This window comes from Salvia splendens, chromosome 18, assembly GCF_004379255.2.
Source record: "Salvia splendens isolate huo1 chromosome 18, SspV2, whole genome shotgun sequence".
Classification (NCBI taxonomy): Eukaryota; Viridiplantae; Streptophyta; class Magnoliopsida; order Lamiales; family Lamiaceae; genus Salvia; species Salvia splendens.
Window position 1 is genome coordinate 5840087 of NC_056049.1, and position 22337 is coordinate 5862423.

General features: G+C 45.9%; 3 protein-coding genes across 3 annotated transcripts; 1 reads left to right on the forward strand and 2 right to left on the reverse strand.

Moving 5' to 3' along the window:
* Positions 1-1991: 1991 nt before the first annotated feature.
* Positions 1992-3268, reverse strand: LOC121776635. The gene is made up of 2 exons (XM_042173825.1): positions 2623-3268; positions 1992-2441 (listed from the first exon to the last, which is right to left on the reverse strand). Exons 1-2 carry the CDS (start codon positions 3196-3198, stop codon positions 1992-1994), a joined length of 1026 nt encoding a protein of 341 aa, XP_042029759.1. The 5' UTR covers positions 3199-3268.
* Positions 3269-12747: 9479 nt separating this feature from the next.
* LOC121776636 lies at positions 12748-13797 on the forward strand. Its single transcript, XM_042173826.1, has 2 exons — positions 12748-12900; positions 12943-13797. The coding sequence occupies exons 1-2, from the start codon at positions 12748-12750 to the stop codon at positions 13795-13797; spliced, it is 1008 nt and encodes a 335-aa protein (XP_042029760.1).
* A 1084-nt stretch (positions 13798-14881) lies between these two features.
* On the reverse strand, positions 14882-18170 carry LOC121777712 (LRR receptor-like serine/threonine-protein kinase HSL2). The gene is made up of 2 exons (XM_042175056.1): positions 15464-18170; positions 14882-15379 (listed from the first exon to the last, which is right to left on the reverse strand). The coding sequence occupies exons 1-2, from the start codon at positions 18030-18032 to the stop codon at positions 15066-15068; spliced, it is 2883 nt and encodes a 960-aa protein (XP_042030990.1). The 5' UTR covers positions 18033-18170; the 3' UTR covers positions 14882-15065.
* Positions 18171-22337: the final 4167 nt, after the last annotated feature.

Consider the following 22337-nt stretch of genomic DNA (forward strand, 5'->3'; position numbering starts at 1 on the left):
AGATATCGATGCTCCAAAGCGTTAACAATACGCATAAACACGTCCCGCCTCATCCTAAAACGACGCCTGAAATGGTTGGCGTTAAAACGCGGCTCCTCTGCGAAGTAATCTGTGAACATGCGCTGATGTGCAGCTACATGATCACGATCAACCACTTGTCGACGGTGGACAACTGGTCGTGGGCGAGGTACCGCCGGCTGCATATAACTCTCCAACCATCGATCAACCTCATCGTTCGTATAGACATCTAGCTCTTCGTTCATCATACGCTCGTACTCATCAGCATCCCCACCACTACCACCACCACCACCGGCATTACTCATTTCTCGTTGTTGATCTTGTACATAAATTAAAATAGAGAGAGTACTCGTTAATACAAGTGGTGCGAATGAAAATGACGTCCAAAGCGGCGTAGGCACGCCGATTTTAACGCCGGTTTCGCTGACGCCGGCTGCAATGGTTCGGCGTCAGCACCGGCGTCCGCGAAAAATTGGCGTGCCTACACTGACGCCACCATTGGAGATGCTCTTAGGAGGGATATAGAAGGAAATTTGACCCCATTTTTGGATCCAGATTTCGAGGTAGTTTCAAAAACAAAAATTGAAAAGAATTAATTTGGGCACATTTCCGGCCTCAACAGTGCAGACCTATATATGTATCTAAGGTTGTACAGAATTAAAGAAATGAATGAACATTACAATTTGCCAAGAATTGATGCCATTTCTTGGTTATCTAAGAACTTGAACGAGTCATAAGTGTACCTAAAGCTTCACACATTTTAACTATAGTTACTATACTACTAATGCTCATGCGTTTGAATGATGATTTTAATTAAAATGGTTGGAACTGTTAAAAGTCAACGATAAAATTAAATAGATGTATAAGTCCAATACTTCAATCCTAACCATCTTCAATCCCCAAACATTAAAAAAAAAATTTAAATTGTGGGAAAGTTTCTAATTCTTTTTAGAAAATATGAGCTGTATAATTAAACCTCTAAATTGGTAAATAAGGTTATCATTTACTCCGCGTGTATTTTAAAAATAACAATTCTTTCTATTTTAGTCCGTTCCTTAAAAATAACAACTTTTTACACCCTTATATATCAATTTATTTACCACTTATATCACTAATAAAGTGGACCCCATAATCCACTAACATTAATTTTTTTCTCCCTTTCTCTTACTTTACCAATTTTTCTCTCATTCTCTCTTATTTTACCACTTTTATCTCTCTCTTACTATACCATTTTTTCTCCTCTTCTCTCTTACTCTACCAAAGTGTGCATTAAAACTCGTGTCATTTCAAATGTTTCTATTTTTAAAAAATGGAGGGAGTATCAATTTGCAAGACAACTACCTCGGTGAAAAAAAATACTCACTCCGTCCCGCCACAAGTGATTGATTTCTTTTGGGCACCAACATTTAACAAAATGATAGTATATAATAAACTAGGAGTATGAGAGGGGGAGATAATAAACTAGGAGTATGAGAGGGGGAAAAGTAAGAGAGAATAAAGTAAGAAATTGAGAGATAATTAATAAGAGATAAAATAAAGTAAGAAAGGGTTAAAGTTTTATTTTTTATTAAAAAAGAAAATTGATCACTTGTAATATATAGACTAAATGAACTATGCTAGTCTTTTGGGATGAGCTCTCTTGTTTGGCCCACTGCTCCTAATTAAAGCGTCTCATAAGTCGTATTGTAAATAAATTGTTCAGTTCACGAGATGTGTTTTTGAGCAATCTTGTGATATTACAACGTCATGCATGTATAATTGTTTACTTTTAGTAGTATTAAACAATATGGAAACGTTGTTATATCATCGAATAGCGACCTACTGATTTTGGGTACATGTTTCATTGCCAAAAATCCACGGATTAATTGCTGCTCACTCAAACAATAAAAACCGAGGTAATCAAAATGAAAAATACTAAGTTTGTATATAGTCAACAAATTGGTTAGGTATTACCCAAAAAACGGAAAAGAAAATCAAAACGTAAGGCTAATAGTCTCATGCTTTTTATCATCACAAGTTTGTCTACGACGGAAATCAAAGCAATAGTCTCCATCATCCACACCGTTCCGATTTGGGAATCCGAGCAGGTCCACCACATCCTCCGTGCTCCACCCCGCACGCAGCATTCTCTCCGACATCCAGCCCACCCCCTCTCCGTCAACCGCCGCATCACAGCCGTCGATCATCATCATCTCCCTCACCTCCTCCTCCTTCCACCCCCCATCTCTCAGCCTCCAGCACACCTCCTCCAAACACCCCCCCAGCTCCCCGCTCCACCACCCTCCCCTCCTCTCCGCCATCTCCGTCCAAAACTCTATCCTCCTCCCCTCCCTCGCCGCCCATGCTGGCGCCGCCGAAAACACCCCCGCCCCCACCCTCCTCCTCCTCCTCGGCATCGCCTCCCCGCACATCCCAAACTCCACCTGTTTCCAATTCAAACCAAATTATAAATATAACTATTCCATCCAACCACATCAAGAGCTGCTGTTCCGTACAAAATTTATTTATTCATACATTAATAATATTAAAAAATTAATTCCTTTTTATATAGTAAAAAGGAACAGCAACTCCTGTTGTGCTTGGAGCCACAGCAGAGATCCAAACCTTCTGGAAGAATCCGGCGATGTCGAAGCTCCAAACCCTCACGTCGCTTCCATGCACGTAAAAAACGGGATTTCCGGCGGTGCACGGAGCCGACGGAATGTAGAAGTTCCGATAAATCGGGACGAGGACGGGGGCTTTTTTCAAAAACGCCTTGGCTAATGAAGCGGCGTGATCGGGGTCGGGGGGTTTGAGGCCCCAGGAGTCGAGCCAGAAATTGTTTCTAGAAACTTCCTTGCAGATGCCGAGGACGGGGAGGGTGGTGAGGATTTCGAGCTGCTGTTGGGAAGAGGAGCGCCAGTTGGGGAAGCCGGGGCCCACGGGGAGGCCTTCTTGAAGAATGGAGCGGAGGTCGGGCGGGAACGAGAAACGGAAGGCGGATTCGACGGCGGCGAATTCGGCGTCGGAGAGGGCGGCGGCGACGGGGATGTTGGAGGAGTGGAGGTAGTGGACGACGTTTTTGGCGTAGGCGGCGTAGGAGAAGCAGACTCGGAGGGAGGGTTTTGGTTTTGGTTTTGGTTTTGGTTTCGGTTTCGGATTGGGGAGAGGCGTGGGATTTGCTTCCACCGCTACCGCCATTGGAATTGTGATGATGGAGGTGTTGTGGTGGAGAGAGAATTCGATTTTGTCTCACCTCGATATATATATAGATATGGTTTTTTTTGGGGGCGTGTTTGGCGGAGTGCTAAGAATTCGGATTCTGAACTCAAACCAAGTATTCCTATTCGATTTTTCACTTCAGTTTAGATTTTTGAAGATTGGAAACGGAATTTTGACCCGGTCTCCTCTCCTGGCCGTTGGATTTGTTTTTTATAATCTCATCATTTTATTGTTTTTTAGCCTTAAAATAGTTGAAATAATAATACTCCAATAATTCAATTTTTGAGGTAACGAAAGACCCACAAACTCATAACATTAAATAAATGGAGGAACATTAATGAATCCCACACATTTTATGTGGAATTTAAAATTCGGAACCTCAAATTTCGCGGTACATAGCTAGTTATTAATATCATTAAAGGACGGTTTCGACCACTTCTAAAGAGCAGAATTAATCTCATTAATTTTTGAAGGCTAGACACTTAGGTGCATCACATTTGAAAATGTCAAACTCGGAAAATAATATTTGCACGTAAATTAATATTACTAAATTTCTATTACTTCTTTTCTAAAAAAAAAGGTGAATTATATATGTAATCTACTGTCCACAAGTTGCATTGTGATTAACGTCCTCGACAATGATCATTAAAATATGCTTAAGATTTATTTTAATCCCAAATAAAAAACCTAATAGTAAGTAGTGTCTACTAACTCGTGTGATGTCCTTTTTAACAAGTGACAAATATGCTTTAAAAATGGAGGAATAATGGTTGGTCCCATGAAAAGGATTTCAGGTTCCATTCAATGTTTATCTAAATTATTTGATATTTGAATGGAAGTTGTAGGAACGGTTGTTGCCGCCATGGTTATAATAATTGGCGCAAAATTTATCAAGTATTTGTTGTTTGGCACGCCGGCCTCCATTACTGGAGTTTGTAGCACTCTTTTTAATGAAATTAATGTTGAATGGAAATCTATCAAAGATATCAATTAAAAATGGAGACTAGAATAAATTATTGACTTTTCATGTCATGCGTCCGATTCATTTTGTGAAAATAATTTGTACTTACTCTATGTCTCTATCCATGCTTTTCCACACATTTGAAAATAAGCTTGATCACTTATATGTGATATTTTTGTTTTATTTAATTTTCCAACATTTCTGATCATAGGATTATATTCATGCTTTAGTAGATTGTAGACGAGATCTTAGATTCCGAACAACTTTATGTAGAAACTATTGCATGCATGGTAATACGATTTGAGTGCTCGCTTTATCTTATACACTTTAGAGCGAGAGATTTACCACTTCCGTCTCAATTTAAGTGAGGCATTTCTATTTATACACAAGAATTTAGATAATAATGTTTAATAAATTAAATTATAGATAATATAATGTGAGAGAATAATATACGGGTAGAGTGATGCATAGAAGACATTTAATCATTAAAAAAAAGAAGAAGAATATGCCTCATTTAAATTGAGATGGAAGGAGTTCTACATATATTTGTGAGAGCATGTTGACTAGGTGATATACAATTTTTTTAGCATGCGTCACGACTGCATTTTCTTTGGATAGAAAACACAGTTTTTTTTAGGTGATATACAATTTTTTAGCAGGCGTCACGACCACATTTTCTTAGGATAGAAAACACAGTTTATTACGACTAGGGGAGAGTTAAAGAAATGGGGAAGAAAAGAAAAAAAACAATTGTATACTTGGGAATAACTCGAAACAATAGGAATTACTCGAATAAAATCATAATCTCAACAATAAATAACTCAAAAGAAATAATATCTCAACATTACATGATCTCAAAAGAAATATTACTATTTAGCGGAAGCGTTCAAGAGAAAATGATATCATATATGAAGACACGACACATTTAGAATGTATGAAGACACGACACATTTAGAATATTAAAAGCAAACATCAATCTTCATAAGCTCTACTGAACACTCACCGCACTCATCACCGCTCAACCAGCACCTTTTTAAAACATATGCAAGGATGTGTACTTGATGCACTCAATAGACCCATGCCACCATTGAATGACTTCGGGGTTTTAACTTTAAAAATGCAAGAGACACTAAGATCATTTTCATCGTAAGAAGAATGACTGCAGTCAAAGTTCCCATAGACATCTACCATATCCGAACCATTGATGACAAGAAATGTGGCAACATTCCAAGTCACTAGGCTGACCAACTTGAAAGATGACGCACGATCTCCCATAGGTGGACACCAATCCAAACAGGGTTTGCGGCCCTACCGAGACCTGAATACGATTTAACCATAGCATGACAAATATACATCACATTAACTTTCACATAACATGCTTATTAGGACATAGTCCATATTCAAAAGAAAGCCCATACAGTAATGTAGGACAGAAAAACCCACCTTGTTCACATGAAACCTTAACTTGTGTTCCATTTCATTTTTAAAAAACGTGCATAAAGTCACCCATTGATTTAATGTACTCCTGCCCAATTTTCAATTTTATTAATTAGCCCGAAAGACCATATTAGTCCAATCCACCTCTTTTATTAAAACAAAAGGCCCAAAAATTTAAATAAAACGAGGCCTAATCTTTTTCAACTTTTTCACCTTGCGTGAGACCATCTTCAACCATTTACCCTAAACCCAAACCCATATTTCAGTATATGTTACATCAAACAGTAATTTTACTTCAACTATTTACACTAAATCCAAACTCAAAAGAATATTCCCCATTCACCTATTTTTTTTCAAGCTGACCTATATATTAATCTAAATTACACATTAACTGAACAACACTTATCGGTAATTTATTTGATTTATTTCCTTATAGTATTAAATCATGTTATATATAATCATATTACTAAAAAAATAATTAATAACTATTTATTGTAAAATGAATTTCAAATAATTAGAAATATGTGACAACTTATCGGTAATTTATTGGGATGGTTGGAGATGCCCTGAAATCCCTCTTCTCCCTTTTGTCATTTCCTCCTCCCGAACCGATCGTCGCCGCCATAGACTCGCCGTCGATGTTCTTTTACACGAACTGCTTGCCGCCGCCAGCTCACCTCTATCGGCCACACTCTCTTCTTCCGCTACCAATTCTATTTCTCATCTATGCTTCCTTTCTCTCTGCACAGTCTCTATTTTTACAATTTGGGCAGGGGAGACTGAAATCATCAAGCCTTTCTAGGTCTCGATCAAGATCTGTGTGTTGATCTCGTTCTGGTCTTGTGGATGAATAGCACACCACTCTTTGTTAAGGTTATGTTTGGTCACATCATCATGAAAACTACACATTTAATTTGAGTTGTAGAAGAGTGAGAGACTAGAAAAAGTATGTAACCACCACTTAAATACTTACATTCACACAAGCTTTAATCACTTCGATACTCTTAGGAGAACTATAAGCATCACAGCTTTGTAATTTTTTTTATATCCTCTGTAACATCATATTTAGAACTTAGAAGATACTAGTAAAGTGTGGTTTGAGACTTTCTCTCACTAGAAATTTTCTCCCTCTCTCTAGAAAATTTCTAGCGCCTCACTCTCTCTCTCTTGCTCTTTCTTCATTTCCGGCTGTTTTCTCACAAATCCACTCCAATTAAACTCTCAATCTAACCGAGAGCTATCCATTCATTATCATTTCAATCGGTGGAGTTGAGTTTTTGGAGTGGTGATGGTGTTTTGAAATTCCGGCAGAAACCTCAGCGGGCTGATCTACAAGTTTCCGGTGGCCTTTTCCTATTTTCCCACCGATTAAACACTACTCCTAACCGTGAGCTTTCCTCTGCATATCATTCAATCGGTGGAGGTTGTGTTTTCCGGCGGTGGAGGAGTGCTAAAACTCCGGCAGAATCTGAAAAGCCAGCTTAAGCACCGGCGGTTGATTGGGGGATAAAAGACAAGGAGGGGGGGCTCTGCCCTGACCTCCGCGCTGAGCGGCGGCGACTTCCTCACCTGAGGCAACCATCGAATCCCTCTCCGGGGAGGGCTGCTCGGTTGTCCGATTAAATCACGATAAGTACTCTGGTTTCAATTTTAATTGACGTTTCTGGAGCCTGGTGAAGCTACTGTTCCATTAGTTTACTGTTCCATTGAATCATCTCTGAATAACTGTGATTATTGGTGTTAATCTGGGCTGTTTTGGACTGCCGGTCATTGACTGTAATTAAATTATCTTGGCTTGAGGATTATCAGCTGCAATCCGCTGGATTAGCATTTCTTTATTCGCAGGATTTGATAGGGAAAAGCAAGCGTTTTGTCAATTCCGACGTGTTCTCCGGCGCCGGCGGAGTCACGGCCACCTCCTCTGGCACCCACCACCGTCGACCATCCAACTTCCCAACTCTTCAAATTTTGAATTTCAAATTCAAATTTTGGCGGTTAATCCATTGGGGATTGGGAGAGTCTTCATCAAGGTGGCTGATTCATTGGATTTGGTTAAGTGTTAAAGGCTGGGCGGTGGGAGTCTTGGAATAGCAAACAGCCGTTTCCTTGTTTAGTGAAGTTTTTTGAATTTGGCGGCTGAGTGTCTCTTCGAATCTTGGAGAGCATTTATTCCTGGGCGGCTGATTCATTGGACCAAGCATTCTAATTAGGCGGTGGTTAATAAAGTAATCCCTCATTTTTGGCGGCCAATTAATTGCTTGGGCGGTGGTCAACCCAGCATTTAAAGAAGGCGGTGCACTGGAAATTCAACCATCATTTAATCCGCATTGGGGCTGCCAAGTATCAACTCTATAAAAGAGTGGAAGCACCTTCATTCCCATCCTTTTACAAACTTTTCACCCCTTAGAAACATTTGAGTATCTGGCGAGGATCCAGCCTTAGCAAGAGGAAGTGCATCGGAGCTTTTGTGAGACAGGGTGTGCAAGGTAAACTTCTCCTTTGTTCCATACCCATTTCCTTTCACGTCTACTCTATGGCTTCTCAGGAACAGGGTTGGACCGAGGCTACATCCAAGAGCAACACCAAGAAGAACAAGATGAAAGAGATCCAGCAAGCTATCAAGCAACAACATGCTGATTACTTGCACAACCGAGATTTCGGACTGGAGGACGAGCTAGAAGAGTTGGAGTATGTGGCCGAGACGCCCGAGCACCTAGCCGAGGCGCTGGAGTATAGGGCCGTGACGGCCGAGACGGCCGAGCACCCTGCCAAGGCTCTGGAGCATCTGGCCGAGACGCCGGAGCACCCTGCCGAGGACCTGGAGCAACTAGTTGGGGCGCAACGTGGAAATGAGTGTGCGGCGGGCGCCTCGGGGATGCACGACAGCATTAAAGTCCTACCGGCCTACAAAGCTTGGCTGAGAAGGGGAGCCGAATTTGATCTCGACCCACGTTACCATAAAAGGGAGCTTGCCCTTGTCAAGTTCGACATAATCGAGAAGGATCGGATCGTCCTCGACGAGCAGGACATCATCCCGGTACCTCGGGGCTGGGGGGGCGTGTCTCCTCGGCAGATTCACGGGTCGCTTCCCGGGTAAGGAGGCTATTCAAGGCCTTATGCGAAGATGGCCTTGCAAATCACGGGTCACCTATCACAGTAAATGGTGGCTCGTCTTCCAATTCGGGAGCGACAATGATCGAGAGACGGTAAGGCAAAAGGGCCCATTCGAAATCTTTGGGATCCCGCTAGTCCTACAACCAATGCCCGAGGACTTCGACCCCAACATGGAGCCGGAAGTAAACATCCCGCTTTGGATTAGGTTGGTGGACCTCCCATTGAAGCTGTGGAACCTAACAGCCATAAGCAAGATCGCATCATGCTTCGGGACACCACTCTCCACTAACTTTAACACTCTGCGTAGGGAGTCACTTGACGGGCCACGAGTGCAAGTCATCATAAACACAGCAATTAGGCCAAAGACCAGCATCACGGTGCAGCTACCGACCGGGCCATATGAGCAAAAAATCGAGTATGAGTTCTTTCCGAGCTTCTGCAATTCATGCAAGATGTATGGCCACTTCGCCGATGAATGCCGCGGGCGTAAGGCAGTGTACGAGCAAAATGTACCTTACGGTGCCGGGCAACGTGCAAAGAGTAAAGACAGAGCAAGAAGCAAGTCTCGGCCACACGAACAGTATAATGCAAGGGCCTCTAACAACGAATGGTCGAGACTCGGAGGTAACCAAGGGGGGAAGATTACCAAAGGTGTCTTGGGTGCAAGACTGGCCCCAGCCGTGCGTTCGAGATCAAGAACAAGGCAAGAATGGGTGGCGACGGGGGGAGTCTTTGATAAACCAATCAATGTTACATGTCCTAGGCCAAGGAAAGAATCAGGCCTCTCCGACCCGAGGGGTCTACCAAGGTACATGCAAGGGGACCCTATGCAACAAGGTGGGAATACGGGTGATGAAATCATACCGACATCCCCGAATAGATTTGAGGCGCTCGTGGACGAGGATGGGGCCGCTCCCGAGGTCACGAGCCAAAGTGTCCTACCGGAGGATCGGAGTACGGATCAGACTGAGCGTATCAATGACTTACTTAATACCGCCATCGCTCCAATCCTGGCCGGACTGAACGGCATGCCTTCGAAACATAGGACTAATGGCCGCGGCAGGAGCCGAGACCTTAGGCCGCCTCGAGCCAACTCTTCGGACGTGATGCATGAGCACGCTCGGCCTGCGCCTGGCGACGACATCAGATCGGCCGAGGCATCCCAGTACGCTCGGCCAGCGCTAGGCACCGTAATCCGCTCGGCCGAGGCGACCGAGCACGCTCGGCCAGCGCCAGGCGCCGAAGCATGTTCGGCCGAGTCGTCCCAGCAGGCTCGGCCAGATCGTAGTGGCGATAGCACTTCGACCGCATTGGCGCAACGTGCTCGGCCTGCGCCAATCGCCGATGTTGCACCTGCATCGGTAACGCCCGAGTATTCGGCGAGCACTGCCGCGGTTGCACCAGTTAGCGGGCACGTTGTACCGATCAAGGGACATGGGGGGGCGAGTTGATCACCACCCAAAAGAAGAAAAAGAAAACCAAAACGATTGACAAGGAAGTCGTTGTCACCACCCTAGGTACGGAGTCACATGCTGCCACTAATATCGGGGATGGGACAGGGAACCAGTCTGAGGCAACAAAAAGGCCGAGCCGGGCTTTCAAGGTTGGCGGTTCCTCTTAAAAGAAATCAGCAAGGTCTAGCTCTCGGGGCAAGAACATGGAGGAAATCCACTCCGATTGGGAGGATGGTCTTGACGATGACCCCGATATTCAGAAATGATCATCGCAACGTGGAACATAAGGGGACTGCAACAATTCCCCACACAAGCTGCAACGGCCCAGTTCGTCAGAAAGAATAAGGTCGACGTGTTGGGACTTTTGGAGACCAAGTTACTCGATGATAACTATAAGATCTTCATCAATAATCACTTCAAGGATTGGGACAAAGCTGACAACTTCACACTAAACGAGAATAGTAGGATTCTTCTACTATGGAACCCGAAGAAAGTGGAGTTGGTACCGTCACGGATCGAGGAGCAAGCCATCTATGCAAAAATCAGGTGCTTGACTTCCAATAATGTCTTCAATTTTGTGTTAGTCTATGGTTTACATACAATTCCCGATAGGCGTCCACTTTGGGACTCCTTGATTGACCATGTTATGCAGGATGAGCCCACCCTCCTTAGTGGGGACTTCAATAACGTTATGGCAGAGGATGAGAGTGTTGGAGGGATCGTCCCGAGGGAGTACGAGATTAATGACCTGGTTGATACGTGTGCATTGCTCGGCTTGGATGACACCATGTCCACAGGCTGCAAATTCACATGGAGCAAACGGACCATCTCAAGCAAGATTGATCGTGTATTGGTGAATGACGGGTGGTACTCGAAGGGCTACTTGGCTAGCACTGAATTCCTACCGGCTGGAGCCTATACCGACCATTCTCCCGCAGTCACAACTCTGTTCGGTAACACCGTATCTTACCCAAAACCCTTCAAATTCTTTAATTTCTGGCTTAAGCATGCAGGGTTCAATAAGCTTGTCGAAGATCACTAGGCGGCCGAGACGCAAGGCACGGCGCAGTTCAGGCTGGCGGACAGAATCAGGAAGTTCAAAGGATACCTCAAAGAATTCAACTTCAAAGAATTCAGCGAGCTATCTAAAAGAACTAAGGCAGCCGTGGAGGAACTTGAGACACTCCAGCGACGGGCGGATGCGGACTCGGCAAACATGGCGCTGAGGGACAGAATGGTCATCCAGAGGCAAAGGACGGCGTACCTTCAGAATTCGGAAAGGGAGTTTTAATCCAAAAGGCTAAACTTAAACACTCGCTCTTGAGTGATAGATGTACCTCTTTCTTTCACTCCCTCGTTAATCGTAACAACTCACGGAATTACATTGCCTTTCTTCATAGGAAAGATGGATCTACCACGTGGGACCAAGAGGAGATCATTAAGGAGTTCGTGGATTTTTACTCCGAGCTACTCGACACGAAGAAGCAGCTGGCCCCTATCAAACTCGACATACTCCGCAGGGGACCCCTTGTGAGTCAGGATGACTGCCGAGACATGGTTCGGCCTATCACGGACGAGGAGATCAAGGCGGCCCTGTTTGACATAGGGAATGACAAGGCGCCCGGGACAGATGGATTCACATCAGCCTTCTTCAAGAAGCAGTGGGACTTTGTGGGCAGTGATTTCACAAGCGCCGTGAAGGAATTCTTTGACACGGGACAGTTGCTCAAGTCCTTCAACACCACGATCGTGTCGCTGATCCCGAAGACATCTATCAACCCAACTGTGGGGGACTTCCGACCAATATCATGTTGTAATGTGTTCTACAAGACCATTACGAAGATTTTGGCAACCCGGATGTCTCCTCTCCTAGGGAAATTGGTGGACTTGGCACAATCAGCCTTTATCTCGGGAAAAAACATTATGGATAACATACACCTTGCACAGGAGCTTATGCGCGGATACGAGAATAGGAAGAATGCCCCGAAATGTGCAGTGAAGATCGACCTCCGCAAGGCATACGACACCGTGGACTGGGACTTCCTAAGGGCAGTCCTACATGGCCTGAATCTTCACCCCAAATTTGTATTTTGGGTGATGCAATGTGTCACATCTCCGAAGTTCTCGTTGGCCATCAACGGGAGCCCTCACGGTTTCTTCTCCGGCAAAAGGGGTCTTAGACAGGGAGACCCCATGTCGCCTACTCTCTTTATCTTTTGCATGGAATACCTTTCGAGGCTCTTGGCAGCCCGTACTTTGAACTCTAATTTTAATTACCATGCAAAATGTGAGAAGGAGAGAATTACGCACCTTGCATTTGCTGATGATCTTATGTTGTTTGGCAGGGGCGATTACATGTCTATGGAGATCCTAGCAAACACAATAGAGGAATTCTCAAACTGCTCGGGACTAGAGATCAATAAGGACAAATCCAACATTTTTGAGGGAGGGAAGTTAGCGAGGAGGGACTTGGACGAGATTAAGGGCATCTTTGGTTTCCCACTTGGGTCACTCCCAGTGAGATACCTAGGGGTGCCCTTACATTAAAAAAAGCTAAACATCATGCATTACTCCCCCCTCATCGAAAAGATCACCTCATTCACTAAGAAGTGGACGGGTAAGAACCTTTCGTATGCCGGTAAAACTGAACTCGTACGGTCTGTTTTGCAGGGTGTCGAGTGCTACTGGTTACAAGTCTTCCCGTTGCCAGCAAATGTGAGGGACCGGGTAATTGCAATCTGCCGGGAATTCCTCTAGGGAACAAAGTACGGAGCGGTGGCATGGAAGGACCTTTGCGTGCCCAAGGAAGAAGGATGGCTCGGCCTTCGGGACCTTGGGGCATGGAACAAAGCACTCCTAGCCCGTTACCTTTGGAACATTCACATCAAGAAAGACTCCCTTTGGATTAAGTGGATTCATACCGAGTTCATCAAGGGCAAGTCGATATGGGAGTGGAGTGTGAAGTCCCGAGACTCTCCACTGTTCAAGAGATTGATCGAGATTCGGGACGAGATGCTAGGGGATCGACAACAAAGAGAAGTCGAGATGCAGTGGGAGAAGTGGTATACATCAAAAGGAACCGTCGAGGCCTACGATTGGTTCAGGCCTAAAGGGGAACGGAGACTTTGGCACAGGTTCATTTGGAAGGATTTTATCCCTCCAAAGTATTCGTTCACGACCTGGCAGGTGCTCAGGAACCGACTACCGACGAGGGACAGGCTCGGCTGCAGAGACACTGAGATTGATCAAAGATGTCCACTATGCACCACAGGAACCAAATCAGTGGACCACCTCTTCTTCAAGTATACCAAGACAAGAGAAGTTTGGCGTGTGATCAAGACATGGGTTGGCATGAGGAGGCCGATCACAACCATACCAAGCGCGATCAAGTGGTTCCTTAAGGAGCGCAGTGGTGTAACGGTGATCCGTAAGGCAAGGAGCCTGGCCATTATAGCCACGATCAGCTTGATGTGGAGAGCTAGGAACGCCGTAATTTTTGATGGAGCTACCTTTGAGCCGAAGCACCTGATCTTTCAGATTAAGAAAATCACTTACGCTACACTCTACTCCATGTTCCCGCACGAGACGGTCCAGGAGCACCTTGGAGTTTAGAGCCGGGGGACGATGGACTTTACCGGAACGCCGAGAGTACTTCGGCCGAGGCGCCCGAGCACGCTCGGCCAGCACCAGGCGCTGACAACCATTCGGCCGAGGCGGCCGAGCACGCTCGGCCAGCGCCAGGCGCCGTTAACCGTTCGGCCGAGGCGTCCCAGCACGCTCGGCCAGTGCCAGGCGATGAGATTTGACCGGCCGAGACGCCCCAGCACGCTCGGCCAACCCATGGAGCCGGAAGCACTTCGGCCGAGATGTCCCCACCAGCTCGGCCAACGCCAGGCGCCGATGCCGCACCTGTGTCGGTAGCACTTAGCGATTGCTCGAGCCGCTGCACCTACCGGGGTACTCTTTTTCCTCTTGGGGACTTTTTATCCCCTCTGGGGTTTTTGGCCCCGAGAGGTTTTAACGAGGCCCACTTCCGTTTTCGCAGTGTGTGGAGGCTCGGGGACAAAAGGGCGAATCAACGGAGGCCGACCGAGGAGTTAAGCACTATGGGGTAACGATGTAACTTTGTTGATTATACTTGTTCATTTCCGGTCTTAGTACCAACTCTTTTCGGAACCTTGGGAGCCCACGCCCCAAGAGTAACTTCCCCCCCTCGGCCAACCAGCTTAGGCTTGTTGGTGTGTATTCCCTCGGGTATGCCTGAGTACTTGTACTTCTTTGTTATTTATATTCCATTCTTTGATTCACCCAAAAAAAATAGAAGATACTAGTATAACAAAGCTAAAAACGGACATTGCTCTCATTCATTTAGAACTTAAAACATATGGCTTATCTGATATGAAGAAGGTATTCTCTTGGTTGTGAATGGTGTTATATATATAGACACAAATCAGAACAAATAATACTACTACTATTTCAAAAGTGAGATGGGGAGGCCAGCCTGAATACTTTATTGAGGATCAAACCACGTTACCAGAGGTTGCAGAGCAAGGGGGGTTGTATTTTCTATTGCGAGGTTCCTCAATTGTAGCGATCAAAGATTTGAAGAGCGACTTCAAGTTGCGTACATAGACGCCGAGAGCTCAGGTCAATCTTTATTTGTAGGTGGGAATAATGATGCTGTATCAGTGGAAGATGAGAGCGTTGATGAAGTACTTTATTGATGAGAGTTTGATACAACACCTATATACTTCCATAACTATACGCCTCATTTACAAATTCTATTTTCCCGGTAACAAAATTCAAATTTTTACACAACATTTCTGCTGCTGCCCTAATTTACAAAAACTGAAAATTGCAGATTAAGTGCTACAGTTTGATTAGATGCCTTGAGTGTTATGATCCTTGAGCAATTCAACAACCCTTCTCATGGATGGCCTATTGATGGGCAGCTCAGCAGTACATAGCAGAGCCACATTCAGCACCTTCTCCACTTGATCGTATTCAATCATCGAAGCATCCATCCTCGAGTCTAACACCTCTTCCAAACCCTCTGCAGATGCAACCTCCCTTACCCACTTCACGATGTTCTTGTTCTCATGGTTGGGCCTCCTCCCACTTACTAGTTCCAGCAACACTACTCCGAAGCTATACACATCACTCTTCTCCGTCACTTTCATTGTGTACCCGTACTCTGCAACATTGTTCAAATTCGTAAGCTAAATATGCCATTTACAACAAAGACAAACAACAACAAGAAGATGGATATCACCCTAACCTGGTGCAATGTACCCATAAGATCCGGCCACACGGGACATAGCTCCATCTTCCTCGTCTGCATCCTTGTTCAGTATCTTCGCCAGCCCAAAATCAGCCACCCTCGGCCTAAACTCCTCGTCCAACAGGATGTTGTTGGGCTTGAGATCTCTGTGCACAATCGGAGGCACACAGTCGTGGTGCAAGTAAGCGAGCCCCTGAGCAGCCCCAATCGCAATGGAAAACCTCGTCGGCCAGTCCAGCAACAACCCTCCTTTATCCCCGTGCAAAACGTCCCCTAAACTCCCATTCTCCATGTAATCATACACAAGCACCCTGCACTTGTCACCAACGAAGCTAAACAACAACCTCACTATGTTAACATGCCAAATTCTTCCCAATGTTTCCATCTCCGAATGGAACACGGATTCTGCAAGCCCCTTCGCCTCCCAGAGCCGCTTAGCAGCAACCATCTTTCCGCTCTTCAGCCTCACACGATACACCCGGCCTGATCCCCCCGAGCCAACAAGATTCTGATCGGTCAATGAGAACAGAACCTCCTCCCCACTAAACCTGATCTCCTGGAATGATGTGATCTTCTGCTTGTTTCTGCAACCTAAAGCTATAAATTTCCTGTTCTTGATCAAGAGCCAAACAAGTGAGACAACGAGTACGAATGCAAGAGATGAGAGAACTCCCACCAACACCAAACTCCCTGGCTTCGATCTTGAACATGATGGAAGTTCTTTGAGATTCATGCTGCACAATTCTGCATTCCCAAGTAGGCTAGGCAGAAAAAACTTGGTGTCCAAACCAACCGGCACTCTGCCTTGAAGCCGGTTGTTCGAGATATCGAACTGGTTTATTCTGGGCTTAGATAACTCCTCCGGAATCCCACCAGACAGCATATTGTTGGAAAGATTCAGCAAGGTTAACACTGGCAAAGTTCCCAATTCCGCCGGAATATTGCCAGAGAGATGGTTACTCGACAAATCCAACTGCGTTAGCTCCCTCCACGCTGCTAACCTTCCCGGAATCTCACCGGAAAACATGTTTCCTCGCATGTGGAGCGCCAACAACTTTGTGAACTGGTTAATACAGTAAGGCAATTCACCAGAGAAGTTGTTTCCACTCAAATAGATTTTCCTTAACTCCTTCAAATGGCAGATTTCTGCAGGCAAATTTCCAGAGAAATTGTTGCCGGATATCAATAGCTGCTGGAGGCCTTTCGCATTTGAAACTGATGGTGGAATACTGCCTTCCAATTTATTGTTGGTGAACTCGATGTGATCGAGATCGAGAGACCAGAAATCATCAGGTACAACTCCGGAGAGCTCGTTGTTTTGAACACGGACGTACGATAGCGAGCTGCATTTACCATAATCATCAGGTATTGAGCCCGAGATTCTGTTCCCAAACATTATCAAACTCTGAAGATTCCTTCTGTAACACAAGTTTTGGGGCAACGGACCTTCCAAATTGTTGCCGGAAACGTCGATTTCCGCCAAATTGGAATTCATGCCCAATGATTCCGGCAGAGATCCCGAAAGTTTGTTATTGAACAGCTTCAGCTGATTAAGATTCGGATTTAAACCTAAAATCTCCGGAATTTCACCTTCTAAGTGATTGTCGTTCAGATTGAACGACTCCAGCGGCAGGGCCGCCAGACTTTGGGGTATTTTCCCAGTCAGATTGTTCTCCGACGCGTCGAAACGCAGCAACGAAGTGAGACCGGAGAATGCATCCGGAATTTCTCCAGAGAGATGATTATGAAACAACTCGATCTGTTCGGCATTTCTCATTCCGCCGATGCTCTTCGGAATTTCTCCAACCAAATTGTTATGCGAAACGTCGAAGATTTTCATAGAACTAAGATTTCCGATGGATTCAGGAATCTGACCTTCGAGATTCGCCATTGGTGCCATCAGGATCTCGAGCTTCGCCAGGCGTCCGATGTTTCCCGGCAGAGGACTCGGCCGAAAAGGATTTACCGCCAAGACCAACTGAGTCAACTCAGTTAACTCGGCCAGGAACTCGGGGACTGACTCGTTAAGTAGATTCGAACCAAGTGAGAGAAACTGTAGCCTTCTCAAGTTGACAAAATTCGCCGGAATATCACCGGTGAAGTTGTTGATTGAAAAATCCAACACCGTCATATTGAGAAACTCCACCGGGAAACCAGGCAGGTCACCGACAAAGTAATTGGAAGAGAGATTGAGAGAGGAAAGATGCGAGCACAGAGCAATCGAATTGGAACTAATATTCCCGCCGAGGCTGTTATCAGAGAGGTCGAGACTCCGGAGCGTAGAAATCCGGCAAAAATCCGCCGGAAAATCACCAGCAATACCGAGGCTGCGGAGGTTCAAGGCAACCACGGCGCCGCCGCTGCAAGAAACACCGGTCCAATTGCATGGTGCGTTGGGAGAGGTCTGGAGCCAGTCGTGGAGCGATCCGAGCGGGTCTTGGAGTTGTTGATTGTCCTTGAGTCGGAGCAAAATTGCCGCATCGCGGTTTGATGCATCTGTTGCTGAATGCACGAAAACGGTGAAGAAGATGGAGCTGATGAGAAGAGCAGCAAGTAGATTATTCATTGGAGTTAGATTTGATCCAAATTTACAATCATTGGAGTTAGATTTGATCAAATATCAATGGCTGAAAATTAAAAGGAGGCTAATCCTAATGCTATTAGCTACACCAGTATGGAAACTTTTCACTTGATAATTTCTTCTTTTTTTTCACTTTTTTTTTGTTAATTACTCCTACTAAGTCGTGTATGACTGTCTTTATCAATGGAGGCACAAGGTTTGACTATTAATCACATCACATTCATTAATTCTCTCTATGACTGTCTTTATCAATGGAGGCACAAGGTTTGACTATTAATCACATCACATTCATTAATTCTCTTTCTAAAGTCGTTTCTCATTTATTTTTATAATTTTATTAAAATACTAGTACAAAATTTACACATTATTGACAGAGAACAAATTTGCAATTGGAACTATAAGGGCACCTACAACGCGTGCCGCCGGCGTTCCGCGTGCCGTTCCGCCGGAACGGTTTCGCCGCAGAACGCGTTGCGGCGCACCGTTCCGCTCCCATTCCGTTCCCATTCCGTTCCGCGTGCCGACGGCACGGAACGCGGCACGGCTTGTGTCACCACGCGCTCGGGCGACGTGGCGCTCCCCTCTTCGTGCGTGCTTCCCACTCGCCGTCCCGCGAGTGGGACACGTCAGCGATGACGCAATAATTAATTTTTTTAAAAAAATATATTTTTATAAATTTTTTTTAAAACGGTCATATTACCGTTTTTTTAACTTTTTTTTAATTTTTTTAATTTTTATTTTTATTTTCTTATTCTATAAATACACCTAATTTATTACATTTCACACACAACTACACATCTACTCTTCCTAAACCAACATCAATTCCTCTCCAATTTTCTATTTCAATCTCCTTCACAAAATGTCCGGCGACGGGAATTACGGCGGTGGCGGCTCCGGTGGTTGGGATCTCAACGCGTTCGGCGATTGGGAGACCATGTACAACACACTAGGTGGTTCCGGGTCGTCGACGCCGGGCACCCAGGGGTCGGCGACGCCGGGTGGGTACCAACCACCCACTTTCGATGTGGATGCCTACGCTCGACCACCCGGCTCGCGGCTTTCTCAGGGTTTGTCCCAGATTCGGGAGGATATCCCCGTAGAACCCACCCAGGGAGGAAGCCGAGGCGGTGGAAGCTCTAGGGCTGCGTCTGAGGCACCCGAGGAGGAGGAGGAGGAGGAACTGGAGGATCTGGGCCGGCATCCGTACAACAACGAAGAAACTAAGGCGGTGTACACCGCCTGGCTCACCGTCTCGTACGATCCCATCGTCGGGAACCAACAAGCCGCTAAGTGCTTCTGGGAAAAGGTCCGTGATGTCTACCACCAGACTAAGCCGAAAAGGGCCCGGAAGCGCAAATATACAATGCTCCGTGCTCACTTTGGCCGAGTCGACGCACAGGTCAAAAAATTTTGCGGCATCTACTCGGCCGAAGCGGCGAACTACCAAAGCGGAGCTTCGGGCGCCGACATTCTGAGGGCGGCTTTGCGCGTCTTCTACCAGGACACCGGTCTACAGTTCAAATATGTTGATATTTGGCAGCTCGTCAAGGACGAGGAAAGGTGGGCCGGCGGTGTCCGCTCGAGCTCGGGCTCAACCTCAAAGCGCACGAAGCACACGGCGAGCGGCCACTACTCGTCTGGTGACACCGGTGAGGCCAGCGAGGGTACACCGCAGGTGTTTGGGGGTACGGGGGATCCAACGCCCGACGAATACGGGGGATCCAGCCGTGGGCGCCGTCGGCCGCAAGGGACGAAGGCGGCGAAGACGGCTAGAGCGAGGAAGGGCCGAGGCGAATCAAGCCAGTCGGCCTCGGGATCGGGCTCGCGGGGAGGCTTGGACACACTTATGGTGGCGTACATGACCGCCACAATGGCGGACACTTCCCGCTTCTCGTACGCCCAATTCACGGCCTGGTGGAACGGAATTGTGTATATGGCATCACAACTTGGCCTTCCGACTCCCCCTCAACCTCGACCGCCTCCGGAGGATGATTCGCCGGCGGAGTAGTTTTTTTATTTTCCCACGTTTAATTGTGTGTTTTTTATTTTGTGTTTTTTATGTTTTTAGGATTTTAATTGTGTGCTTTTTTTATTTTTTTTAAGTTTAAGTTGAATTTTTTTTTAATGTTGTGTGTTTTTTAATAAAGTGTGTTTGTTTTTTATTAAAGTGTGTTTATTTAAATTGAATTGGGTTGGAAATAAAAAAAAATGAAATTGAATGAATAGTAATTTAAGGAACGGTTAAGGAACGAAGGGTTGCAGGTTCCGTTCCTTAGTTAAGGAATGGAGTAAAAAGTACAGTGGGGCCCCCCAATAGTGATTTAAGGAACGATATAGGAACGGTATAGGAACAGCGTTGTGGATGGCCTAATCACTCGGTTTATATGACTAGAGCGTGTTAAAATTGATCGTGAATAGTTGCATCCTAAGATGCTTAAAGTCACTTTAGATATTAAAAAAAATCTTTTCAGATATTCTCTAAGAGTGAACTATCCCTGACGTTTGCATTTGTTTCACTCCAGGCCCCTGACGTTTAAAAATATCGCTACAGGTCTCTGGCGTTTAACATAATCACATATTAGGTATTTGTAGCCATTTTTCGGACTAAAAGACCCGTATGCCTTGAAGGGCATTTCAGTCATCTTGCACCCTGTTGCAGGCTTACTATGCAGGGAGGCGGCACTTTTGCAGAAAATAGGGTTGTACCTTTGTCAACTCAAATTGAAGTTCCACGTACTGCCAATATAATCAGTCAACAATCAAATATAGTAGTATTGCCTAATTCTAGTACTGATTCTTCATTTTTTTTTCTTCTAATACCCAGTTCCTTAAAGAATTATTAATCATATTATATGTACTCCAAATAAATAAAGTTACGTGGTTGTATTTAGAGCATCTCCAATGGCGGACGTCCGGTCGGACGTGCGCGACGGGCGACCGGGATGTCCGCCATTGTGGCAGGGGAGGTCGGGTACGGACGTCCCGTGAGGACATCGGGTGTCCTCGGATGTCGGCGCGACGGGCGGGCGGACGTCCGATTTTTAAATTTTTTTAATTTTTTTTAAACTCTATATATACGGCTCGTTGAATTTTATTTCATTCGCACCACTTGTGTTAACAAGTTTCTCTCTCTACATCTCTAATTTCAAGTATATCTAGAATGTCTAGTGACAGTGATAGCGAGAATGAATTGGAGGTCGCTGTGGAAGGTGCGATAGATAGGCTGCTACAGCAGAGGGCGCAGCGGCGGCAGCAGGCTGCGGTACCTCGGCCGATCCATCGTCGAACTACAGTACCCCGTGACCACATTGCTGCACATATTCGGTTGTATGCAGACTACTTCGCTCCGCAACCGCGTTTTGGGGAAGCCTTATTCCGGCGACGCTTTAGGATGCATCGTCCGCTGTTTCTGCACATCGTGGGTGCTTTAGAGAGAAGATACCTGTATTTTAGGATCAGGGAGGATGCAGCTGGCAAACCCGGACTCACGCCCTTGCAGAAGTGCACTGTCGCAATCAGACAACTGGCGTACGGAGGCGCGGCCGACATGTTCGACGAGTACCTCCACATTGGCGAGTCGACAACCGTCGAGTGTCTGCAGAATTTTTGTGCGGGCGTGAGAGCGATATTCGGTGAGCGGTATCTTCGGAGTCCGAGCCCGGAAGACTGCCAGAGTCTGGTAGATATGCATGGGTCGGTCCGCGGGTTCCCTGGGATGTTGGGCAGCATAGATTGTATGCATTGGGAGTGGAAGAACTGCCCCGCCGCCTGGAAGGGGATGTACACTACTGGCTTCAAAGCCAAGCATCCCACGATGATCCTAGAAGCTGTAGCTGACTACCGGCTGTAGATATGGCATGCTTATTTTGGAGTCGCCGGGTCGAACAACGACATCAACGTTCTCCAGTCGTCGCCCCTGTTCAATGCTCAGTGCGCGGGCGTTGGTCCCGCCATCAGTTTCGTCTCCAACGGCAACCAGCACAATATGGGATACTATTTGGCGGATGGGATACCCAAACTGGCCCGTCTTTGTGAAGACAATCAAGCATCCACTCGGACAAAAGAAGTCATACTTTGCGAGCCGTCAGGAAGCAGCGCGCAAGGATGTGGAGCGGACATTTGGTGTGCTCCAGAGTCGATGGGCGGTAGTCAAGGGTCCTGCACGGCAGTGGTATATCCCCAACATCGGCGATGTCATGTACGCATGTATCATAATGCACAACATGATTGTCGAAAATGAAGGTGCGGAACTGACTCAGTGGACCAATGAAGATGATACGGGTGCAGGTC

Excerpts from the sequence above, each read along its gene's own strand:
- LOC121777712 (XM_042175056.1), bottom strand. The coding sequence starts at position 18,032 with ATGAATAATCTACTTGCTGCTCTTCTCATCAGCTCCATCTTCTTCACC. Across the intron at positions 15,380-15,463 it reads TTATGGGTACATTGCACCAG|AGTACGGGTACACAATGAAA; the intron begins GTTAGGGTGATA and ends ACAATGTTGCAG.
- LOC121776636 (XM_042173826.1), top strand. The coding sequence starts at position 12,748 with ATGCATTACTCCCCCCTCATCGAAAAGATCACCTCATTCACTAAGAAG. Across the intron at positions 12,901-12,942 it reads TCTTCCCGTTGCCAGCAAAT|GGAACAAAGTACGGAGCGGT; the intron begins GTGAGGGACCGG and ends GAATTCCTCTAG.
- LOC121776635 (XM_042173825.1), bottom strand. The coding sequence starts at position 3,198 with ATGGCGGTAGCGGTGGAAGCAAATCCCACGCCTCTCCCCAATCCGAAA. Across the intron at positions 2,442-2,622 it reads TCGCCGGATTCTTCCAGAAG|GTGGAGTTTGGGATGTGCGG; the intron begins GTTTGGATCTCT and ends AATTGGAAACAG.